Source organism: Hyperoodon ampullatus (genome assembly GCF_949752795.1).
Source record: "Hyperoodon ampullatus genome assembly, chromosome: 18".
Lineage (NCBI taxonomy): Eukaryota > Metazoa > Chordata > Mammalia > Artiodactyla > Ziphiidae > Hyperoodon > Hyperoodon ampullatus.
Window position 1 is genome coordinate 55034923 of NC_136931.1, and position 21724 is coordinate 55056646.

The 21724-nt window shown below is 51.6% G+C and overlaps 1 protein-coding gene across 1 annotated transcript; it reads right to left on the bottom strand.

Moving 5' to 3' along the window:
• Positions 1-342: 342 nt before the first annotated feature.
• On the bottom strand, positions 343-21629 carry ODAD1 (outer dynein arm docking complex subunit 1; the record flags this gene model as incomplete). Its single annotated transcript, XM_079723545.1, has 14 exons — positions 343-1399; positions 1470-1548; positions 1873-1976; positions 2065-2228; positions 4137-4305; positions 4410-4492; positions 5316-5450; positions 5680-5867; positions 9310-9377; positions 13105-13218; positions 13577-13699; positions 19876-20065; positions 20232-20331; positions 21560-21629. 14 exons carry the CDS (start codon positions 21627-21629, stop codon positions 866-868), a joined length of 2121 nt encoding a protein of 706 aa, XP_079579671.1. The 3' UTR covers positions 343-865.
• Between the last annotated feature and the right edge of the window lie 95 nt (positions 21630-21724).

Consider the following 21724-nt stretch of genomic DNA (forward strand, 5'->3'; position numbering starts at 1 on the left):
GAGGTAGCAAGGTTGACATGCTGCTTTCAGTCCCCTCTCTTGAGATATGAAGAATTCCAAAATATAAATTAAAAAATGTTAAAGGTACACACTGAGATTCTGGGGTTGCTTCTTACTGCAGCATAACCCAGCCTATCCTGACTGATACAGTTCCTGGTTCTCAGTAGAGCCTGAAATGTGCAAGTCTCAAAAAAAAAAAAAAAAAAAAAAAATGAGCAAATGAATGAATGGCAGGGAATAGGGACAGGGTCATACATTTTCTCCTGGGCCAAAGGTAGAGGAAACAGCCATGTCTTACGCTCACTCACTCACATATATGCTTGTAACCAGGCTGGGGTAAAAATCAGACTCTGACCTTTATTTCCTATGGTCACAGCTCATGCTGACCCTGATGTCTTTGCCCCTATTCTTCCCCCACTGGTCAGTACTGGGGACTCTTGAGGAGGACAAGGAATGAGGAGCTACAGAGACAGGGGCATGAGATGCAAGGAGAGGAGAGGGAGTTAGAAGTGGGGAAGCCGAAACAGGAGGTGGGGGGGATAATCAGAGAGGTCAGAGCAGAGATGGGGAGACAAACATGGAGACAGGACAGAGACACACTGAACGGGAAGCCTAGAGAACAGAAGATTAGGGAACTGAAAGGGAAGGGCAGGTTGGAAACAGAGAGGGGGACCAGGCGACCGATGAGGGGGAGCTGATGGGAGGAGATGCAGAGACAGAGTGAAGGGGAATTGCAGACAGGTGTGCAGGCAGTTCACCCAGAGCTGGGTGAGAAAGATGGAGAGGCATAGGGGAAACGGAGAGGCAGAGACCCCGAGAAGGCCCTGCAAGGAGCCAGGGGCAGGGTGGGGGCTGGGTGCCCCTACTAGTTGCTCTGGGAATCTTTGCTGGTGGTGGAGACCCGGCTGCTGCTAGAGGCAGGGCCAGTGCTTGAGACTTGGCCTCTGCTGGACTCGAGGCCTCCACTCGATTCTGACTCAGGGCTTTTTCTCTCCGGGCCCCCAAAGCTCTCGTGGTCTCTGTTGGACCCCAGGTAGCTGCTAGAGTTGGGGGGTGTGACAATCACTCGGCCCGCAGTCGAGCCCTGGCTGGACATAGGTCTCCCGGTGACGGCGCTGGTGGAGCCGAAGGTCGTGTGGCCTGCGCCGGAGCTGGGGTCCCCAAAGGGGACGCGGCCGACATTGGAGCCGGTGGCGCGGCCTCCGCTGGACGCCAGGATGCCGCTAGCCCTGGGGCTCATGAGGGAGCCGGAGACAGCGCTGGGGCTCTTGGGCAGCAGGGGCAGGCCGGAGCTGGCCTGGGTGCTGGAGAGGGTCACGCTCAGGGTGCTGTCCACCTTCGTGACGGCCTCCGCCGGCTGCTTCAGGTGCTGCCGCCTCGCCGGCTCCCGGGCCTCCAGCTGCGGGGGAGGCGAGTTAGGGACCCAGAGGAGGAAGAACCGCCGCGCAGCCGCGGGCACCCGTCCTCACCGACTTCACCACGTGGCTCAGCAGTTCCTCCTTGCTCAGCGGATAGTCGTCGTTGGCCTCAAAGCCTGGGGGGTCCTCACTAAAGTGGGTGGAAGACAGGAAGGGACGCTACTCCTCGACCTTCAGAAGGCCGATGGCGCCTCATTGCCAGGCTCTGAGACCCTCAGCCGTGCGCCGGGTTCTGAGCGCCCTTCACCTTCGGGTCCACCCAGGGCCCCATCGAATGTCCCTGGAGCCCTTACTCCTTCCGATTCCCCCGAAGTACCCACTTCATCTTCTACCCCCCCGCCCCCGAGCCCCACTCACCCTCCAGTCCCAGGGGCCCACCCACGCCTGAAAACCCTCCCTTCCCGTGTCTCCTCTGCCCCCGTGGAAGCTCCCTGACCCTTGCCCTCTGGCTCACAGATCGTCAGGGGGCTGAGGTGGGGCCACTTCCTCGGGAAGATCCTCGGGGCTCTGGCCCAGCACCAGGAGGGCTGCGTTAGGCGAGCTGGCAGAGAGGCTGTTCTGGAGGGTGGAGAAGCCAGTGGTCCGCTCAGGCCCGTCTCCAAGGCCCCGGCACCCTGTCCCCACTCCGCACCGTCTGCAACCCAACCTGGGTTTCGAGGAAGGCCTGCACCGTCAAGAGCTCCACCAGCCGCTTCTCGATGACGCCCAGGAAGAGACCTATGTCCCGGTCTCTCATGTGGATCTTGACCCCTAGGAGGTCATTGGTGACGGTGCTGTCACACTGGGCCCTGGTGAGGAGGCGCTGGATATCTGGGGTCAGAGGGGACAGGCCATCATGGATCCGGTGCCCATGGGGTGCCACCCTCTCCTTTCCTCAAGGCCCTGCTGCCCAAGCGAGGCTCAAAGATGCAAAGGGACTTGCCCAAGTTCAGACAGCCAGGCGGGGGGAGGGCATCGCGGTGTGCCCGGCCACCGGATTCCAGATGACAGAGGGCAAAAAGCGAGGGAAGTCCAAGGGAAACGTGACAAGGGCACCTCCACACAGCCAGTCCTCTGCTCACGGCTCAGAACCACCCAGCTTCCACCCAGCCCAGCGAGTCCACGGCTCAGGATGTGCTTCTCCCACAGAAACACAAACACGTGCTCCACGGGAGAAAGCGGAGGAAATTCACAGCTGCACCAAGGCTGTGACCCGCTCTCACAATTGGCCCGCTTGTATTTAGTTAACTGGTTATTGTGAATGAAATAAGATGCACCCATGACCTTGACAGAAACCTGCACCCAGCCTGTGGCATCCCTACCACCCTCCCCTGCCTCCCCCACCTGAGCTGCAGGCTCATATTCAGTTTCCTCCGGGGGTCCCTCTCCGAACAGTCCGCAATACCACTCACACTGAGATCAGGCTCATCCCCCAGAGCAGTTCCTCCTCCCAGGTTCCGCATTGCACCCGCACCGGGCCAGACCCCTGGTGCCTCAGCCCTCATCCCCCCGGTGCCTCAGCCCTCATCCCCCCATAGCCCCTCAGCCTGACACCTCTGTGCTCCATCTCTCCCTCTCCATCCTCATCCCCCTCCCTCCTATCCACCCCCCTCTCCTGCTCACAACCCTCCCATGGCTCCCCAGCACCCCCAGGAAAAAGCCTCAGCCTGGCATCCGTTTAGGATCTGACCCTCTTCAACTCCCACCCACGCCCTCTCTGCACGAAGAACCTGCCTTCCTTGGATGCCCCTCCGAGCCTTGGCCCTGCCTGCTGGGAGCATCCCGTCTCCCCAGTTTTTCGGTTAAATACTCATCCTTCAAAATCAGCCTCAAGCATCATGGCTCCCAAGAGACCTCCCCTGTGACCCCAGCAGAGCCAATGTCATGGGCACAGGGCCCGTGCTGAGAAGGGCCCCACGTTTGGTTTGATGCTGTGCTATGGTCACTTGAAATTCTTGCCAGTTTGTAAACAAGGGGCCCCGCATTTTCATTCTGCAGTGGGCCCCCAAAATCCTGGCCCTGCACTCCACTCTGAGTTAAGGCATACCCTTCCTCCTGCAGAGCCCAGGGTGTCCTCCTTCCCAGCCCCTGGGTTACCAGTATCCAGAGCCCGTGTCAGTCTCTTCCCCGCCCTCCCCCTGCCCGGTCCTCAGCACCTAGCACAGGGCTTGTCACCGCAGTCCCTACAACAGAGGGAGAGAGGGTCTGCCAGTACTTGAGCTCCGACCGCGCAGCGCGAGGTGGCCCTCCTGCTTGCTCCCCACCACCGCTGCCACCTCCCAGTCTCTCTCTGTCCCTCATCCCATCTAATTCTCATGCCGACCCTACAACCTAGGCACTGCTATTCCACTTCCGGAGGGGCTCCAACAGAGGAAACCACACACCAAAGTTCACAAATGGTGGAGCTGGGATTCAAACCCAGGGCTGCCTGACTCTCATGGACTCCACACTGGAAGGGCGAATGGATGATGGATGCAGGATAGATGGATGGATGCAGGATGGCTGGATGAAGGCTGGCTGGCTGGCTGGAGGCAGAATGATGATGGATGAGTGAATGGATGGTTGGATGGATATGGGATATGGGATATGTTCTGGAGGGTGGAGAAGCCAGTGGAGAAGCCAGACGACAAGGGAGTGCACAGAGTGGTCCGTGGAATGTCTCCGCGTGGCCGGCCCGGGCAGGGCTCTCCGCCTGCTCATCGCATCCTTCCAGATGAAGAAGCCGGGGCGGGTGCTCACCGGTCTTGAGCTTCTCCAGCTGCCCGCGAAACTTCTGGAAGCGGGCCTCCAGGTTCTCGGCCTCCGTGTGCACCTCGTCCACGCGCTGCTGCAACTCGGCCCGCTGCTGCTCCTGCCTCGAGCGGCGGTCCTCCTCGCTGCGGCGCAGGCCCTCCAAGGCCTCCTGCAGCTACAGGGGCAGGGGCGCGACGCTGCACCCAGCTCGGGAGGGGGCGCCAACGCGGGTGGGGGGGGGCGGGGGAGGGGTGGTGGGGAGGGGCGGGTCTCGCTCACCTCCTTGATCTCCTTCTGCAGATGCCCCAGCTCTGAGTTCTGCTCACTGATGAAACTGAACTCCGCGAAGTTCCGCTCCTCCACTGGGGGCGAGTCGGGAAAGGCAGGGTCCAGAGAGACAGAGACCAGCAAACAGAGACACACACAGAAGGGCAGAGAAAGAGATGTTGAGAAAGGCAACAAAGACACAGAGACAAAGAGAGGCAGAGACGGAGAGATATAGGCAAAGAAATAGACACAGGGGACACACAGAGAAATACAGGGCAAGGCAGAGCGACGGAAAGAGATAGCGACCGAGAGGAAGTCACAGAAATGCCGAGAGAGACACAGAGAAACGGGGAAGTGAGGGAGAGAAAACGGTGAAGGTGGGTAAAGAGAGAACATTAGACCCCGGGAGAAAGACAGCAACAGGGACACGGAGATAGGCACACAGAGGTTGGGGGGGAGATTCCCAGGGAGACCCGCAGGCCCAGGAATGAGGGAGGCAGAGGAGGGAGGGAACGGGGAAGGGGAGACGGATGGGGGAGGCGGGAAGGCAGACACGCCAGGGAAACTGGACAGAAAGAAAAAGACGGAGATACACTCAGTGAGAACAGAGAGATGCTGACGGGTGGAGACACAGAGAAGGAAGGGGTCAGAAGGCCCGAGACGGGGGTAGGAGAGAGGGTGGGGAGAAGCGGGGGAGAGAGAGGGGCGGAGGCAGGGCGGACGGGAAGAGGCGAGGAGGGCGGAGCCTGATTCCTGGTCCCTCCAGCGCAGGTGGAGGAGTCCCCGGGGCCGAAGCGGAGGCCCTCGGAGACCGAGACAGAGCACAGTCTGCACTGGTTTCCGGGGGGCTGGGCGCCGTGCTCCTGCCCCCCTCCTCCCCGCCCCTTCCATCCCCACCCCCTACCCCCAGGGACTCACACTCCAGGTACTTCTCCACCAGCAAGTCCAGGTCGCTCTCCCCGGTCAGCTGGGACAGTTTCTTCAGGGCGTCCTCGTAGCTCAGCACCAGCTTCTCATAGGAGGTCTTCCGGAGGCCTTCGGCCACCTCCCGGGCTGGGGGGTGAGGCGTCAGTGATGTCGGCGTCCGGGGCGGCCACCAGGGCGGAGGGGCCTGGCTGGGCACGCTGGTGGGGAGGGGGCAACAACACCGCAGCCGCGCAGACCCCGCCCCTCCAGCGCCGCCCTCCGGCCGGCCCCGCCCCGCGGCGAGACCTGGAGCGAGCCGCTCCGCCCCTCCCCTGGCCCGGCCCGCTGCAGGCAGAGGTGGCGGCCCCGGCCTCACCCCGTTGCTCGCGCTTCTCCACGACGGCGGGATCCGGCTGCCGATCGACGTTCTTGAGTATGAGGAAGCGGCGCAGCTGCTCCAACTGCGCGATCTGCCGCTGCAAGCTCTGCACCTTCGTGTCGTTCTGGGCCACCTCCTTCTCCGCCGTCTCCCGCAGCGTGCCTAACTTGGTCTTCGTCTTCTCCCTGGGAGGGGTGGGGGGTTAGACCCGGGTCAGGGAGATCGGAGGTTGGATTTGGGTTCAGACTGGGGCCCACGGAGGGGCGGGGTCAGCCTGGGGTTGGAGGGTGAGTGGGGCAGGGTCAGCCTGGGGTCACAGGAATGCGCGGGGTCATCCTGGGGCTGGGGGGGGTGGATGGGGTACAGTCAGCCTGGGGTCTCAGGGACGGGTGAGGTCAGCCTGGAGTCACAGGGATGGGGCAGAATCAGGTTGCTGTTACCCTGCGGTCACAAAAGGCAGAAGATTGTCTAGGTTCCTAGAGGTGGGTCAGGATGGGGTTATGGGGCAGAGTCGGGGGCTCACTCACTGAGACTCCCCTGGCCTGCTTGGCCGAAGGTGGAGCTTTTAAGCTTTTAAACGTAGTGCAGCCAACTGTAAACTCAAGAGTGCCCCAAGCCTACTTCACAGGTCACAGGATCAAAGGTCAGAGGGTCGTTAGGTTGGGAAAACAGCAGGTCAGTCGCCTCAGGTCCCTGCCCGTGGACCATTCTAGCTCCCCTTTCCGCACCTTTGCCAACCTTGGTTGCCTCGACTCAGGGCACTAGCTCCTTACTCTGTTTAAATTCCTCTGAGGCTTACTCAGGTCAGTCCTTCTTGGTGGGAGTCCTCTCCTGGCACCCAGCAGCCCTGGCCCCCGGCGACCCCTCTAGCAGCCCCTCAGGGATTAGGACTCAGAGTTCTTTCTGTGCCTTGGGCTTCAGGCCAACAGAAGGGCCAGGAAGAGGGAACCCAACTTCCCAAGAGCCTGGCCCTGCAGGAGATGCTCTAAAGCAGCACGCCATAAGTCCCCACAGCAGCCCACGAGGTAGATACCATTACTGTTGCCATGTCACAGTAGAGGAAACTGAGGCTCAGAGAGGGGAAGTGACCTGCCCAGGTCAGCCAGCAAGGAAGCACTGGAGACACTGGCTGCTCTGACAGAAGTGTTGGTCCTGACAGCTGCCCCCTGCCTTCTAACGGAAGCCACCCTATCTTCGCACCCAGCTAGGCTGCCCACTGCAGTCAACTGGAGGAGTGTTGGCAGAGGCTAGATCCTGGTGATGCAAAGACAGGCCAGCAGGCCATCACTTGTGGGACGTGGCAGAAAAGATGAGCGGGGCCAGATTCTCTCCTCAGAATTTGAATTGGGAAATGTTAAGAAGGGGACAGCGGGAAGCCGAAGCTAAAAGGATGTATAGAGAGAAGCCACAAAAGGTCATGTTATGAAGGCCAAGTTAGGAAGAAGCCAGAGCTATGCGTGAACAGAAGCCATGAGTCAAGGCTCTGAAGAGGTCATGGAGGACCACAGGTAACAAATTACAGAATCAGCCATAAAAAGGCATGACGTACTGAGAGATGCTACAACGTGGGTGAACCTTGAAAGCATTGCACTGAGTGAAAGGAACCAGACACAAAAGGACACGTTGTATGATTCCATTTGCATGAAACAGAGAGGTAAATTTACGGAAAGGCAGATGTATATCGTTGAGACAGGAAGGAGACTAGTGGTTGCCAGGACGCTGGGGAAGAGGGAAAGAGAGAAGAACTGCTTAATGGTTACAGGTCTCCTTTGGGGGTGATGAAAACAGAAGTGATGATTGGACAACATTATCAATGTACTAAATGCCACTGAATGGTACATTTTAAAATGGTGAATTTTGGGACTTCCCTGGTGGCGCAATGGTTAGGAATCCGCCAGCCAATGCAGGGGACACGGGTTCAAGCCCTGGTCCGGGAAGATCCCACATGCCGCGGAGCAACTAAGCTCGTGTGCCACAACTACTGAGCCTGCGCTCTAGAGCTCGCGCGGCACAGCTACTGAAGCCCGTGCGCCTAAAGCCCATGCTCCACAACAAGAGAAGCCACCGCAGTGAGAGGCCTGCGCACCGCAATGAGGAGTAGCCCCCGCTCGCGGCAACTAGAGAAAGCCCGCGCAGCAAAGGACCCAATGCAGCCAAAATTAGATAAATAAATAAATAAATAAATAAATAAATAATTTAAAGGTGAATTTTATGTGCATCTTAACTCAAAGGAAGGAAGGAAGAAGGAAAGAAAGAAGAAGGGAAGGAAAGACGGAAAGAGAGGAAGAAGGAAGGAAAGAAGGAAGGGAGGGAAGGAGGAAGGGAAAGGGAAGGGAAGAGAGAGAGAGAGAAAGAAAAGAAAGAAAGAAAGAAAGAAAGAAAGGGAGGAAGGACGGAAAGAAAGAAAGAAAAGAAAGGAGGAGGGCTTCCCTGGTGGCGCAGTGGTTGAGAGTCCGCCTGCCGATGCAGGGGACAGGTCCGGGAAGATCCCACATGCCGCAGAGCAGCTGGGCCCGTGAGCCATGGCCGCTGAGCCTGCACGTCCGGAGCCTGTGCTCCGCAATGGGAGAGGCCACAACAGTGAGAGGCCCGCGTACCGCAAAAAAAAAAAAAAGAAAGAAAGGAGGAACAAAGAAAGAAAGATCACAGAAACCATAAGGTAGATTTGGACTATAACCAATGTCATGAGGAATCATGAACCATGATAAGCAGAAGTCATGTGGTAGAAACAAGACACTGAATAGAAGGTAAGAAACCACTTGGAGCAAGAGAACAGGGCTGAAGCTCAGCGAGGAGCAGAGATGGGATAAGAGAGAGAGCATGGAACCCAGGAGAGCCCCGAGGCAGAGAGAGGCGTCCGTGAGCAGAGCAGCTGGGGCTTCTAGACTCCCCACAGCATGATCCTGTATCTGAAGGTGGCTTGAGAGAATCTCTGTCCCTTTCAACCAATACTGACAAATATCAATCTAATTACAGTCATTCACTGATGCTTCCTACGTCCTGGCCCCCTGCTATGTGCACTTACTTAAGTCTCTATTTTTTTTTAATATTTGTTTATTTTTGCCGGCGTTGGGCCTTAGGTGCAGCACACGGGCTTCTCTCTAGCTGTGGTGCTCGGGCTTAGTTGCCCCGAGGCATGTGGGATCTTAGTTCCTCGACCAGAGATCGAACCCGCGTCCCCTGCATTGGGAGGCAGATTCTCAACTACTGGACCACCCGGGAAGTCCCTTACGTCTCTTTATTTATTTATTTGGCCACGCCCTGTGGCTTCTGGGATCTCAGTGCCCAGACCAGGGATTGAACCTGGGCCATGGCAGTGAAAGTGCAGAATCCTAACCATTGGACCGCCAGGGAATTCCCCTTAAGCCTTTCTACATCCCTATGTGCTACATGCCATTAACAGACTGGGGCTAAAGAGGTTAATTCATACACCCAAGGAGAGGGACCTTGCCCGAGAAGCTGGGAAATCAGTGGAGGGGGGAGAGAAAGGGGCACCTTATTAAAAAAAAAAAAAAAAAAAAAAAAAAGGATGTTCTGACAATCTATTTCTTGAGTTTGGAACCTTCCCACCACTTCCTTAAGAAAATGCATGGACTGAGTCATCTAGGATGCCTCCAGGGGCCCTACCTGATGGTGTAGGCAGAGGTGCAGGAGACCATAAGGGTCCTGACCGTGTCCTGCAGGAGATGCATCTCCTGCCAAGAGAACAAAACAGATGCCACTTCTAACACCCTCATCACTGGAGGGCCCTCCTTTAAGCCCCACGTTTCCCCAATAAGAAGTGAGGCTCCTGGGCCTTAGACACTTGGACCCTCCTAATTAGCGGCAATCGGTGAAAGGGATTTTAAACAGGTACCAAGTGAAAGGAAAGCCAGATTGATGAGCAGGACTGCAGTGAAACGTTGGGCTGCCCTGGTGGCGCAGTGGTTAAGAATCTGCCTGCCAATGCAGGGAACACAGGTTCGAGCCCTGGTCCAGGAAAATCTCACATGCTGCGGGGCAACTAGCCCATGCACCACAACTACTGAGCCTGTGCTCTAGAGCCCGCGAGCCACAACTACTGAGCCCGTGCGCCTAGAGCCTGTGCTCTGCAACAAGAGAAGCCACTGCAACGAGAAGCCCACGCACGGCAAAGAAGAGTAGCCCCCACTCGCCGCAACTAGAGAAAGCCCGCGCGAAGCAACAAAGACCCAACACAGCCAAAAATAAATAAATAATTAATTAATAAATAAATAAATAAGGAATGCAGTGAAACATCCAACCCAGAATATTCCTAAGAGTGCTGACCTAACTTTGTGGTGGGGGTCAGAAATGTGTGTGAATTTCATGATTGTGACCATGCTAATCTGTTTTCTAGTTCTATGGAAGTGTCTTTGCAGAGTTATGCGTAAAAAGGGTTATTTCAGGAGAAAGACAAGAGGAAAGTATATATATATTTTTTATACATATACATAATGTGTATATATGTATTAATGTATATAAACATATATACACACATACACATACATATACATATGTGTGTATATATTAATGTAATACACACATACATATATATGTATGTATAAATACATGTGCATGCGTATGTGTGCACGTGCACACACACAACACACAAACACATACACTTTTGTAACAAGAAACCTAGGATGGATAACCAGAAACTATGGGGGCTGAATGGGAACGAAGCGGAAGAGATGGTGAGGAAATGATGTTTCTGTGGCTTACCTTTTGGCATAGTTTTGATTTGGGAACCCTTGTCAATGGTTTACATATTCATAAAGAAAATTAAATCAACAAGGATAGGGGAGAGAACTAAAACCAAATACAAACAGAAGCAAGTGAACCTAACTGTATTTCAAACAAAGAACAGAACCACAAAGAAGACCAAAAAACTAGGAACGAATCCCAGTGACTTCTGAATACAATAATAATCTCACATTATTATCTAAATATTATCTATATATTATCTATATATCTATATATCTATATATCTAAATAGATAGATAGATACCCATGCCCTCAGAGAACAAAACAATCTGCAAACAAATCTTGAACGCTCAGGTTCAGGGGGTGTTAGTACAGCTATAGCAATTCTGAACCTCTCTTATGTGTTTTGTAGGATTGAACAAGTGAGTACGTATATAAACGCTGTTGTGGGCCAAGGTTCCCACTGTGGGGAAGAAAAAGATAAAATAGGGAAGGTTCAGGAATAGCCCAGTGGTGATGGATTGGAATGAGAGGCACCGACATGAACTCACAATTTTAAAATATGTGCGTGGGGGGCTTCCCTGGTGGCGCAGTGGTTAAGAGTCTGCCTGCCGATGCAGGGGACACGGGTTCGTGCCCCGGTCTGGGAAGATCCCACATGCCGCGGAGCGGCTGGGCCCGTGAGCCATGGCCACTGAGCCTGCGCGTCCGGAGCCTGTGCTCCACAATGGGAGAGGCCACAACAGTGAGACGCCCGCGTAACGCAAAAAAAAAAAAAATATGTGCGTGTTTCCTAGCTCTCTCCAGAGAAAGGGCGTCAAGGCAGGGACACCCCAGTAGCAGTGAGGACTCCTAGTCCCTGTAATTTGGTTTCTCAGCACCAAGAGAAGAAGAAGCAGGACTCCCCACTAGGAAGAACCAGGACTCCATGGAGAAATGCTAACTTGAGAGTTAAGGCTGATCAAGTACAAGAAAATCTGGACTATCTTCCTGTGCCAGAAAGTAAGGAAGTGTTCAAAAAAAAAAAAAAAGATGGGCTTGTCAAAAGGACAGAGAAGCCAGCTTGAGGGGGCTCCCACCAGCCAAATCTGAGACAATCTGAACATCATGATGAGCTCTATGGATTATAACCCATAGAATAAAGTAAGAATACATGAATGCTTACTGATAACCCATAAATATACTTAAGAAGTTCTTCCTTAAGTAAAGTGCCATCTTATAAATGAAGAAGAAATTAGAGAGAAGAATCACCATTTGGTAGCCATTACAATAGTAATTATGCAGGCAAAAATCATTAAGGGATGCTAGAACAATTGGGTGAAAATGTATCAGGGAACAGGATATTTACATAGTCTCAAAGAACCTCCCTGGACTCAGTCATTACAAAGAGGAAAACTCTATATTGGAGAAACCTGGCTGAGCAAGCAATCAAGGTCAACGTTACTAGTTATGGGACAAACTTACATTACGTGCCTACTGATATAATGCCCGCAAATGACACAATACCACCTCTGTGATATTCCACCAAAAATGCACAACTTGAATCTAATCATGGAGAAAGATCAGATAAATCCACATTGAGGGACGTCGCACAGCCCAACTGGCCTGGATGCTTCCAAAATGTCAAAGTCATGGAGACAAAGAAGGGCCGAGGGGGACTTCCCTAGTGGCGCAGTGGTTAGGAACCCGCCTGCCAATGCAGGGGACACGGGTTTGATCTCTGGTCTGGGAAGATCCCACACGCCGCGGAGCAACTAAGCCAGCAACCCACAACTACTGAGCCCGTGCGCCACAACTACTGAAGCCTGCGTGCCTAGAGCCCATGCTCCACAACAAGAGAAGCCACCACAATGAGAAGCCTGCACGCTGCAACGAAGACCCAATGCAGCCAAAAAAAAAAAAAAAAAAGGGCCGAGAGACTGTTCCAGATGAATGAGGCCAGGACAACCAAATGCAATGTGGGATCCTGGCCCAGAGCCTGGAGCAGGATAATTAAATTAGCTATAGAAGACATTGTTGGAACAATCATGAACTTTAAATATGGGCTACTTAGAATTGTAACAATCTTCAGTGCCCTTGGGTAAGGGCACTTTGTTTATATAAGAAAATAGTCTTGTGCTTAGGAAATACACACTGAAGTTCTTAGGACCGTAATGTCTGCATCGTACTCTCAAATAGTTCAGCAGTTGTGATAATAAATTATTTTCAGCAAAACTAATTACACCCACACAGAGACAGAGAGAGAGTAAATTTGGCAAATTATCAATCTTGGTGAAGGATATATAGTTCTTTGTACTATTCCTGCACCTTTTCTGCAAATTTGAAATTATTTCAAAGTAAAACTTAAAGAAAGAGAGAGGGAGAGAATAAAGGAAGGAAGGGAGGTGGACGGAGGGAGGGAGGGAGGATTCTTCAAAGGACTTCAAAGGTTATTGAGAAACCCATGGAATGTAAATGGTCCTGCCTGCGCCTTGGTTGCCCTGGGTGATAACACTCAAAGTGACATCTCTGCTTTCTGCAAATCTCTATGAGGCTGCTTTCTTTGCTGGGGGCAGCCCGGAACATTCTCAGGTTTCCATTCCCTCCGGACTAAAGTAAACCTATGGCTCCGGGTGATTCCGTACTTGAGGCCCAAGTGTTGGAGAAAGTAGGGTGACTCTTGCATCCTCCCCTCCACTCCAGCTGGGCCAAGGGGTCCTGGGCTTCAGGGCCACTGACCTTCTGCAGCTTGCGGTCCACATTCAGAGAGCGGTTCCTCTCGATCTGCAGGAGGTCCAGCTCCTCCCTCAGGGTTGCATTCCGAACCAGCTGGTTGTCAAAGCGACAGGTGACCTGGGATGGGGGGTGGGGGGGCGCGGTGCAGGAGAGGATGCCAAGAGTCTGTCTGAGGCCTGGCCTTCCTCCCTCTTCCACTCTCAGCTGAGAAGGGGGCACTTGTCAGGCAGGGGGCCCATTCCCAATTTGGGGGCTCTGAGAGCATCGCCACCCGCCCAAGACCCAAGCATCAGTCTCCTTTCCTGGGGGACCCTCCACCCCTCCAGGATCTTGTCTCCTAACCCCACTTAGGGAACCCACTATTTTAGGCCACTGCATTCAGGAATCTGGTCCACCGTTTTTGAAACTTGACTCCCATGCTCAGTTCTTCCCCCAAGAGTTCAGGTCGGGAGACAGCCAAGAGGCTGACCCTCACCCTGTCCAGCTGGTCTTCAAGGATCTTGATCCTTCGCTGGTTCTTGACCTTCTGATCCAGGATGCATCCCGGGGCCTTGACATCCTTACGACGGGCAAAGATCCGGCTCTCCCATTCCTGAATCTGGAAGAAAGAACATGGTGCCTATTTGTTGACTGAATGTGGGAGAGATTGAGGGAATGAGGGAGATGAGGGGGAGGATGAGTGGCTGAGCGTGGTTGACAGTTGCAGTCCTCGTGGCCCCAGCCATCTGCTGTACCCCTCTTCTGAGGTGAGTACCCAAACTTCCATGTGGATCTGACTTCCAACCATAACGAGCCGCCCTGCCGGCCACATGACCCAGGTCCAAACAATCCATTTAGATATGGATGTGTGACCCAAGCTGAGCCAGCCTGAATCCTTTCCTGGTATTTTGGGAGAAATGTGTGATCTGGATGGATGGGACGCCACACACAGCAGACAAAGTGGAGACAAGAGCCTGAGAGTGAGACAGGCTGGGACCTGGGACACTTTGCTGCAGTGCCTGCACCTGGACAAACGTCTCCTCGGGCAACAAAAAACAAAGGAACTATAAGGGACTAAAAATAACTGCGTGCATGCGCAGTTAGGGCAAATTCTGGACAAGAATGTACAAAAAGACCAAAAAACCCAGCTGCCACTCCTGAAGAGTCAGGAGCAAAAACAGGGGCTCAGGAGCAAAAGCAAGGTACTACGCGTGTCCCCGATGCAGGGGACACGGGTTCGTGCCCCGGTCCGGGAAGATCCCACATGCCACGGAGCAGCTGGGCCCGTGGTGAGCCATGGCCACTGAGCCTGCGCGTCCGGAGCCTGTGCTCCGCAACGGGAGAGGCCACAACAGTGAGAGGCCCGCGTACCCCAAAAACAAAACAAACCAAAAAAAAAAATAACATAGGTAGTTCAAGAAATTCTTCCCAAGATTAGAAAACACTCTCCTTCAATTTTTAAAAGTATTCAAATTTTGGTCTTTCCATTTAAGTATCTAATCTAACTAGACTTGATGTTTTCAGATGATGTGAGGTAGGAAATTTTTTTCTCAGCTTTGTTGAGGTATAAATGACACACAATAAAACTGCCATATTTAAAGCAGACAATTTGGTAAGTTTGACATAATCAAAGGAGTGAACATACCAATCACCCCCAAAGTCTCCTCTTTGTCATTCCCCCTGCCACTTCCTTCCTGCAGCCCCCAACTCCCATGCAGTAACCCAGTTAGGCCAGTTTGCATTTTCTAGAGCTTTAGATTAATGGGATCACATAGTATATAGTGATCCCATTAATAGTATATACTCTAGTTTTGAGGGGAGGGGTTTGGCTTCTTTCACTCATAACAATTATTTTGCGATTCATCCAAGTCTTTGGGTATATCAATAGCCCATTCCTTTTTTTTCTTTAAATTTATTTTATTTATTTATTTTTGGCTGCGTTGGGTCTTCGTCGCTGCACACGGGCTTTCTCTAGTTGTGGCGAGCAAGGGCTACTCTTTGTTGAGGTGCACGGGCTTCTCATTGCGGTGGCTCCTCTTGTTGCAGAGCACGGGCTCTAGGTGCGCGGACTTCAGTAGTTGCGGCATGTGGGCTCAGTAGTTGTGGCTCATGGGCTCTAGAATGCAGGCCCAGTAGTTGTGGTGCATGGGCTTAGTTGCTCCGTAGAGTGTGGGATCTTCCCAGACCAGGGCTCAAACCCGTGTCCCCTGCCCTGGCAGGCAGATTCTTAACCACTACACCACCAGGGAAGCCCTAGCCCATTCCTTTTGATTGCTGAGTAGTAGTCCACTGTATGGATGTACCACAATTTGTTTATCCATTCACCTGTTGGTGGACATTTGGGTTGTTTCTGTTTTGAATTTTACAAATAAAACTGTTATGAATATTCACATACAATTTGCTATAGGAACATGAGCTTTCTTTTTCCTAGGGTAAATACTTAGGAGTGGAAATGGCTGAATCATACGGTAGGTGGATGTTTAGTTCTTTAGAAACTGCCAAACTATTTTCCAAATTGGTTGTCCCATTTACATTCCCACCAGCAGGGTGTGAAAGTTCCAGTTTCTCCACATCCTCACCAACAGTTGGTAAGGTCAGTCTTTTAAATTTTAGCCATTCTAATAAGTGTGTAGAAGTAGCTTGTGATTTTAATTTGCATTCCCCTAATGACTAATATTTCTACGTGCTTGCTTCCACCTTATATATATTTGGTGAAGTGTGTGTTCAAGTCTTTTCGCCCATTTTTCCTATTAGGTCGTCTGTTTTCTTACTGAGTTTAAAACTACTTAATATATTCTGGATATAAGTTCTTTGTCAGGTACTGGCTTTGCAAATATTTTCTCCCCATGTAAGACTTGTCTTTTCATTCTCTGAACAGAACCTTTTAAGGAGGAGAAGTTTTAAAATTTTATGAAATCCAATTTATCAATTTTTCCTTTTATGGATCATGCTTTTGGTGTTGCATCTAAGAAATCTTTGCCTAACCCAAGCTCACAAAGATTTTCTCCTACACTTCTTTCTAGAAGTTTTATAGTTTTAGGTTTTACATTTACGTCTATGATGGGTAACATCTTTTTTTCCTTAAAAAAATGTTATTGTGCACAGAAAAGTGCATAGATCACATACGTACAGTTTATTATATATTTTAAAAGTGAACATCCTTGAACCACCGCCCAGGTCAAGAACTAGAATACTGACAGCACTGCAATCTAATCACTACCATCTTCCCCTCCACAGAGGTACCACTCTCCTGTCTGTGTTAGTTTCCACTGCTGCTGTAACAAAATACCACAAATTTACTGCCTTAAAACAAAACAAATTTATTATCTTACAGTTCTGGAGATCAGAAGTCGGAAATCAGTCTTACTGGGTTAAAAATCAAGGTGTCAGCTGGGCTGTATTTCTCCTGAAGCCTCCAGAGGAGAATTCATTCCTTGCCTTTTCCAGTTTCTAGAGGTTGGATTCCTTGGCTTACGGCCACTCCAACCTCTGCTTCTGTTGTTACAACTCCTCTCTCCATAATCACATCGTCTCCTCTGACTCTGACCTTCCTGTCTCTTCTTATAAGGACCCTTGTGAGTAAATTGGGCCCATTCAGATAATCCAGGATAACCTACCCAACTCAAAATCTGCAATCACATCTGCAACGTCTCTTGCCATGTAAACTAACATAGTCACAGGGTCCAGAGATGATGACATGGACATCTTCGGGGAGTCATTAATCTGTTTGCCATACTTCCTTAACTGAAATTCTTTATAGTTTTATCACCCAGGTATAAACCCCCTAAACAAAAGTTTGGCTTGGCCTGGTTTTGAATTTTATGTAAACGAAATAATGCTGTCTGTATATTTTATGCCTTGCTTCCTTCAAATGTTTGTGCGATTCATCCACAAACATTTAATTGTAATTTTTTATTGTTGTATACTATGTCATTATAAGAATATACTACATGGGACTTCCATGGTGGTCCAGTGGTAGGACTCCGGGCTCCTAATGCAGGGGGCCCAGGTTCGATCACTGGTGAGGGAACTAGATCCCGCAGGCAGGCCGCAACTAAGAGTCCACATGCCACAACTAAAAAAAGATCCTGCATGCTGCAACTAAGACCCGGCTCAGCGAAAATAAATAAATAAATATTAAAAAAAAAGAGAATATACTACAATTTATTCATTCAAATATTCATGAACATTTGTGTTATTTCCAATTTGGAGCTAGATGATATGAATAATGCATCTATCAACATTGTTTTCATGAGTCCTGGTTCCAGGGTATAGACTCAGAAGTGGAATTGTTGGGTGGGAGGATGGGTTACTGACAAATCTAAACCATTTTCTACTGGGAAATGACTTTGGTTTACTTCGTTCTAACACCATTTCCATGGAAACATACTGGGCTAATGTAAATACGGCATGCCAGCTGTGTTCCCAGGCAACAATGCTGATTACAAAAATGGCCCCTGATTGGTGAACTATATCAGATTGGAAGGATTATGAGTGGACTCATAGACCCCAAAGGCCTACATGACCAGGACTAAATAGAAAACTGGTTTCTCTGTGGGGTGTTTCTTACAATGGAATACGTTCCTCGTGGGGTCTTAGAAGCTGCCCCGATGATCTGTTACAAGAGGTGGCTCATGTTGTATATAAAACTTCCCTATGCCAGGGCGAGCAACACCCACCCATACAGTATCATCCAACTGAAGATGCTGAGAAGCAGCCCCTGGACGCTCAAGGAAGATGTACTGGATGCTGTTGTGCAAAGATGCTGTTGTTTCTTGTCCTCGTTCCTTCTACAGAGTTAAGTGAACCTGGTGCCAAGTGACAGCCTATTGGATCCTGTGAGTGTGATGGTCAGGTACAGCCCAAGACTGCTTCTGGTGAGCATCCATATGGAGTGGATGCAACTCCAGATCGCAGGGTATGTCTCTCTTCAAATTTAATAGATAATGGAGGAAAAAAACCTTTCAGGATACTCATGACAACTTAGACTCCCACTAACTGGTGGGGTCTTAGCAACCAACACTTCATAAGAGTTTCCACCGTTCCTCCTTTCCCCAGCACTTGGTATTTTTGGACACTAATTTTTGAAAATCTGGTGAGTGTGTAATGATATCTCCTTATGGCTTTCATTTGCCTTTCTCTGAATACTGATGAGTGATAATTCTTACATTCATTGGACACCTGTATTTCTTATTTGGTGATGTGCCCACTCAAGTCCTTCGACTGTTTTTATTTCTTTAATTTTTAATTTTTAGTTTTTTAATTTATTTATTTATTTATTTTTGGCTGCGTTGGGTCTTTGTTGCTGCACGCGGGCTTTCTCTAGTTGCGGTGAGCGGGGCTACTCTTCGTTGCGGTGCACAGGCTTCTCATTGCAGTGGCCGCTCTTGCTGCGGAGCACAGGCTCTAGCGTGCAGGCTTCAGTAGTTGCAGCATGCGTGCTCAGTAGTCGTGGCACACGGGCTTAGTTGCTCCGCGGCATGTGGGATCTTCCCAGACCAGGGCTTGAACCCATGTCCCCTGCATTGGCAGGTGGATTCTTAATCACTGCACCACCAGGGAAGTCCCTTTCTTTGGCTTTTATTTGGCTTATTGTCTATCTCCCCAGTAGAATGTAAACTACATGAGAGCAGACTCCTGTCTGTTTTGTTCACTACTGTGTCTTCAACACCTAGAACAGCACCTGGCACTTAGTAGGCACTCAACAAATATTTGTTGAATGAGTGACTATCACCAGACAACTACATCCTTCCTTGAGCTCATGTGGAACTTTACAGAGCTCTATTCAAAGGAGCCACCTGACTACAGTTCTCCATAATCAAGTTTCTTAGGGCAAAGGAATCCATGGAGTCAAGATAATAAGATCATCCCGGTTGGACCTGTCTCTGGTGAGTTCCCATGAAAGACTAAGGAAAGCCAGCTCCGGCAGCCAACACACACTAAGCCACTGTGCCACCATGAAACAGCCAAAATTTTGAGGTGTGTAAGTCAGACAGAATTCAGCTTCCAAAAGGCAGCTCAGGGTGATATTGAGAGCTGAACAAACGGACTGATTGAAAGTCAAATGTAATAAAACTATAGAACATGTAGTAGACAGAAAAATGCCCCTCACCCTCCTGCCCAGATGTCCACATCCAAATCCCTGGAACTTGTGAATGTGTCACTTGAAGTGGCAAAAAGGACTGTATCTGTGTGTTTATGAACTGTGTCACAATGAGTCATGGTCCTAAAAACTGAAAAGAACACTGGCCTAGAAAAGTCACATTGTTTGCAGGGCCAAATAACAAGGTCTTGAAGCAAATAGGATGGAAAATCTGTCTAGGGAATTCCCTGGTGGTCCAGTGGTTAGGACTCCGTGCTTCCACTGCAGGGGGCACGGGTTCGATCCCTGGTCAGGGAACTAAGGTCCCACATGCCACATGGCACGGACAGGGAAAAAAAAAATCTGTCTAGACTCTGCTGAGTTACCCACATCCTCTTTTTGCAGATGAAGAAACTACGGCCCAGAGAGGTGAAGACATGCCCATGGTCACACAGTGCTGATGTGCCAGGACCAGGATTCGAATGCAGGTTTCACTGACTCCAGAAGGTGAATCTTTCCCCCTTAACCACCTTTTTTGAAGGTGTGGGGCTTTGCTAAGCACTAAATACTCATATTCCTACCGGAGCCTGAACACAACTCCCCCAGGGAGATGCTTTCAATAACCCCATTTTTCAGATGAGGAAGGTAAGGATCAAAGAGGTTATGACACATGCTCCTAAGTAAGATCCACCAAGTCTGGTCTCAGAACCCACCTGCCTGTCCAGGGCTCTGGTCTGCTCCTGCAGCTCCTTGACTTCAGCCTGCGCCCGGACCCGGCACTTGAGCAGGTGACCCATGTTTTCCAGCCTCTTGCTGTCCCACAGCCGCTTGACCTGGCTCTGGGTGATGCTGATCTGGACCTGCAGTTTGTCCCGCAGCCCTTCCAGGCGCTGGATCGCCTCACTGCCCAGGCAGGGAAGTGGAGGGGAAGCCAGAAAGGGGCAGAGCTCGGCCTCACTAAAGTCCAGACACACTGGGCCTTCCCTCCCCCGTCAGCCCCAGGAGGAGGCCAGCACCCACCTCCTCAACAGCCCCGCCCCAGCCCCAGGGACCCAGGTGCTTGGCTCACAGCTGCTTGTTGATGCGCTGGTGGACTTCCTTGCCATAGGCTCGCCTTTCATCCTCCATCACTTTGCATTGCCGCTGCAGTCTGCTCAGCTCCCAATCCACTGAGGTGGGACCAGGCCAGGGAGGGACTCCATAGGAATCCAGGTTCCAGCCCCTCCCTCCCCAGCACCTAGGAATTCTGGCTCCCTGAGGGTCTCACAAACTGCAACTGAACTGCAGACCCCGTTCCCAACACCACTCTAGGGCTGCACCTCAGTTCCTGTATCCTCAAGCTTCCTCATCCCTTCACACTTCCTGTACCCCAAGCCGACCTTTGCATTTTTCCCCTAAACCCACTCCTACCCGGGGCTTGGGCACACATGTTTCCCCACTAGAGGGCACTCCTGGGGGGACTCACAGTCCTCAGGGACCAGAAGCACAGGACCTGGAACTTGGGAAAGCTGAGGACAGGTGCCAAGACCCCTCGGGGCACCATGGCTGTTCCCTCCCTCTCCTTCAGCCCACTGCACAGGCTTCCTCAGCCCCACCTCTCACCTCCTCGCTCTCAGCCCATCCCCCTGGCTCAGGCCTCATCCTCCCCTTTCTGGACCGTCACCCCATCACCCCAGCCTCCTCCCTAACCTCCTGGCCTCCCCTCACAGCTCCAGAGGGTCTTTCTATACCTAGAGCTGTCACAGGCTTCCCTGGCGCGCCAGCATCTCCAGGACAAAGTCCCAGCTCTTCACCCTGGTGTTCGAGGGCCCACAAACCCGACCCTACCCACCTCTCCGGTCTCGTCCACTAGCTCCCCATCTCTCACGGCCCAGTGGTTCTCAACCAGGAGCAACTGTGCCCCCTTAAAGACATATGGCCATGTCTAAAGACACTTTCGATTGTCATGGTGCGGGGGCAGGTTGGGGGGTGCTACTGACATGAAGTGGGTAGAGGCCAGGGATGCACTGAGCATCCTCCAACACATAGGACGGTCCCCCCGATAGCAAGGAATGATCTGACATCTGATCCCAAGGGTCAACAGTGTGGAGACTGAGAAAGCTTGCTCTAGTCATATGCTGTTCTCTCTGCGGAAACACTCTTCCCTTCCTTCTCCTGTTGGTAATTCCTAAGAGAAGTTCTGGGCCCCGCTCAAACTTCTGCAGTCTTCCCAGCCATTCCACTCCCCAGCCTTGGCCCGCCCATCTGCCCGGCTCCACCTCCATTCTGGAGCCTGTGCGTTTCCCCACTAGAGGGCGCTCCTGAAGGCCCTCCCTGTCCCCAGTGCCCTGCTGCACAGGACCTGAAACATGGGAAAACCGGGAAAAGAATGAATGAAATAAAGAATGTATGAATTACCCATTCCCTCCAGGAGGGCCTTGCTTCTATCCTCGGAACGAGCGCTCCCAGCAGAGAGTCCCAAAGGCATCTTGGCCAAAGAGGGTGGGGCTCCTGTAGGGGTGGCACAGGATCCCTTCAGACGGCGAGCAGGAGAGGGCTATAGGAGGAGGGCGGGCGATGAAC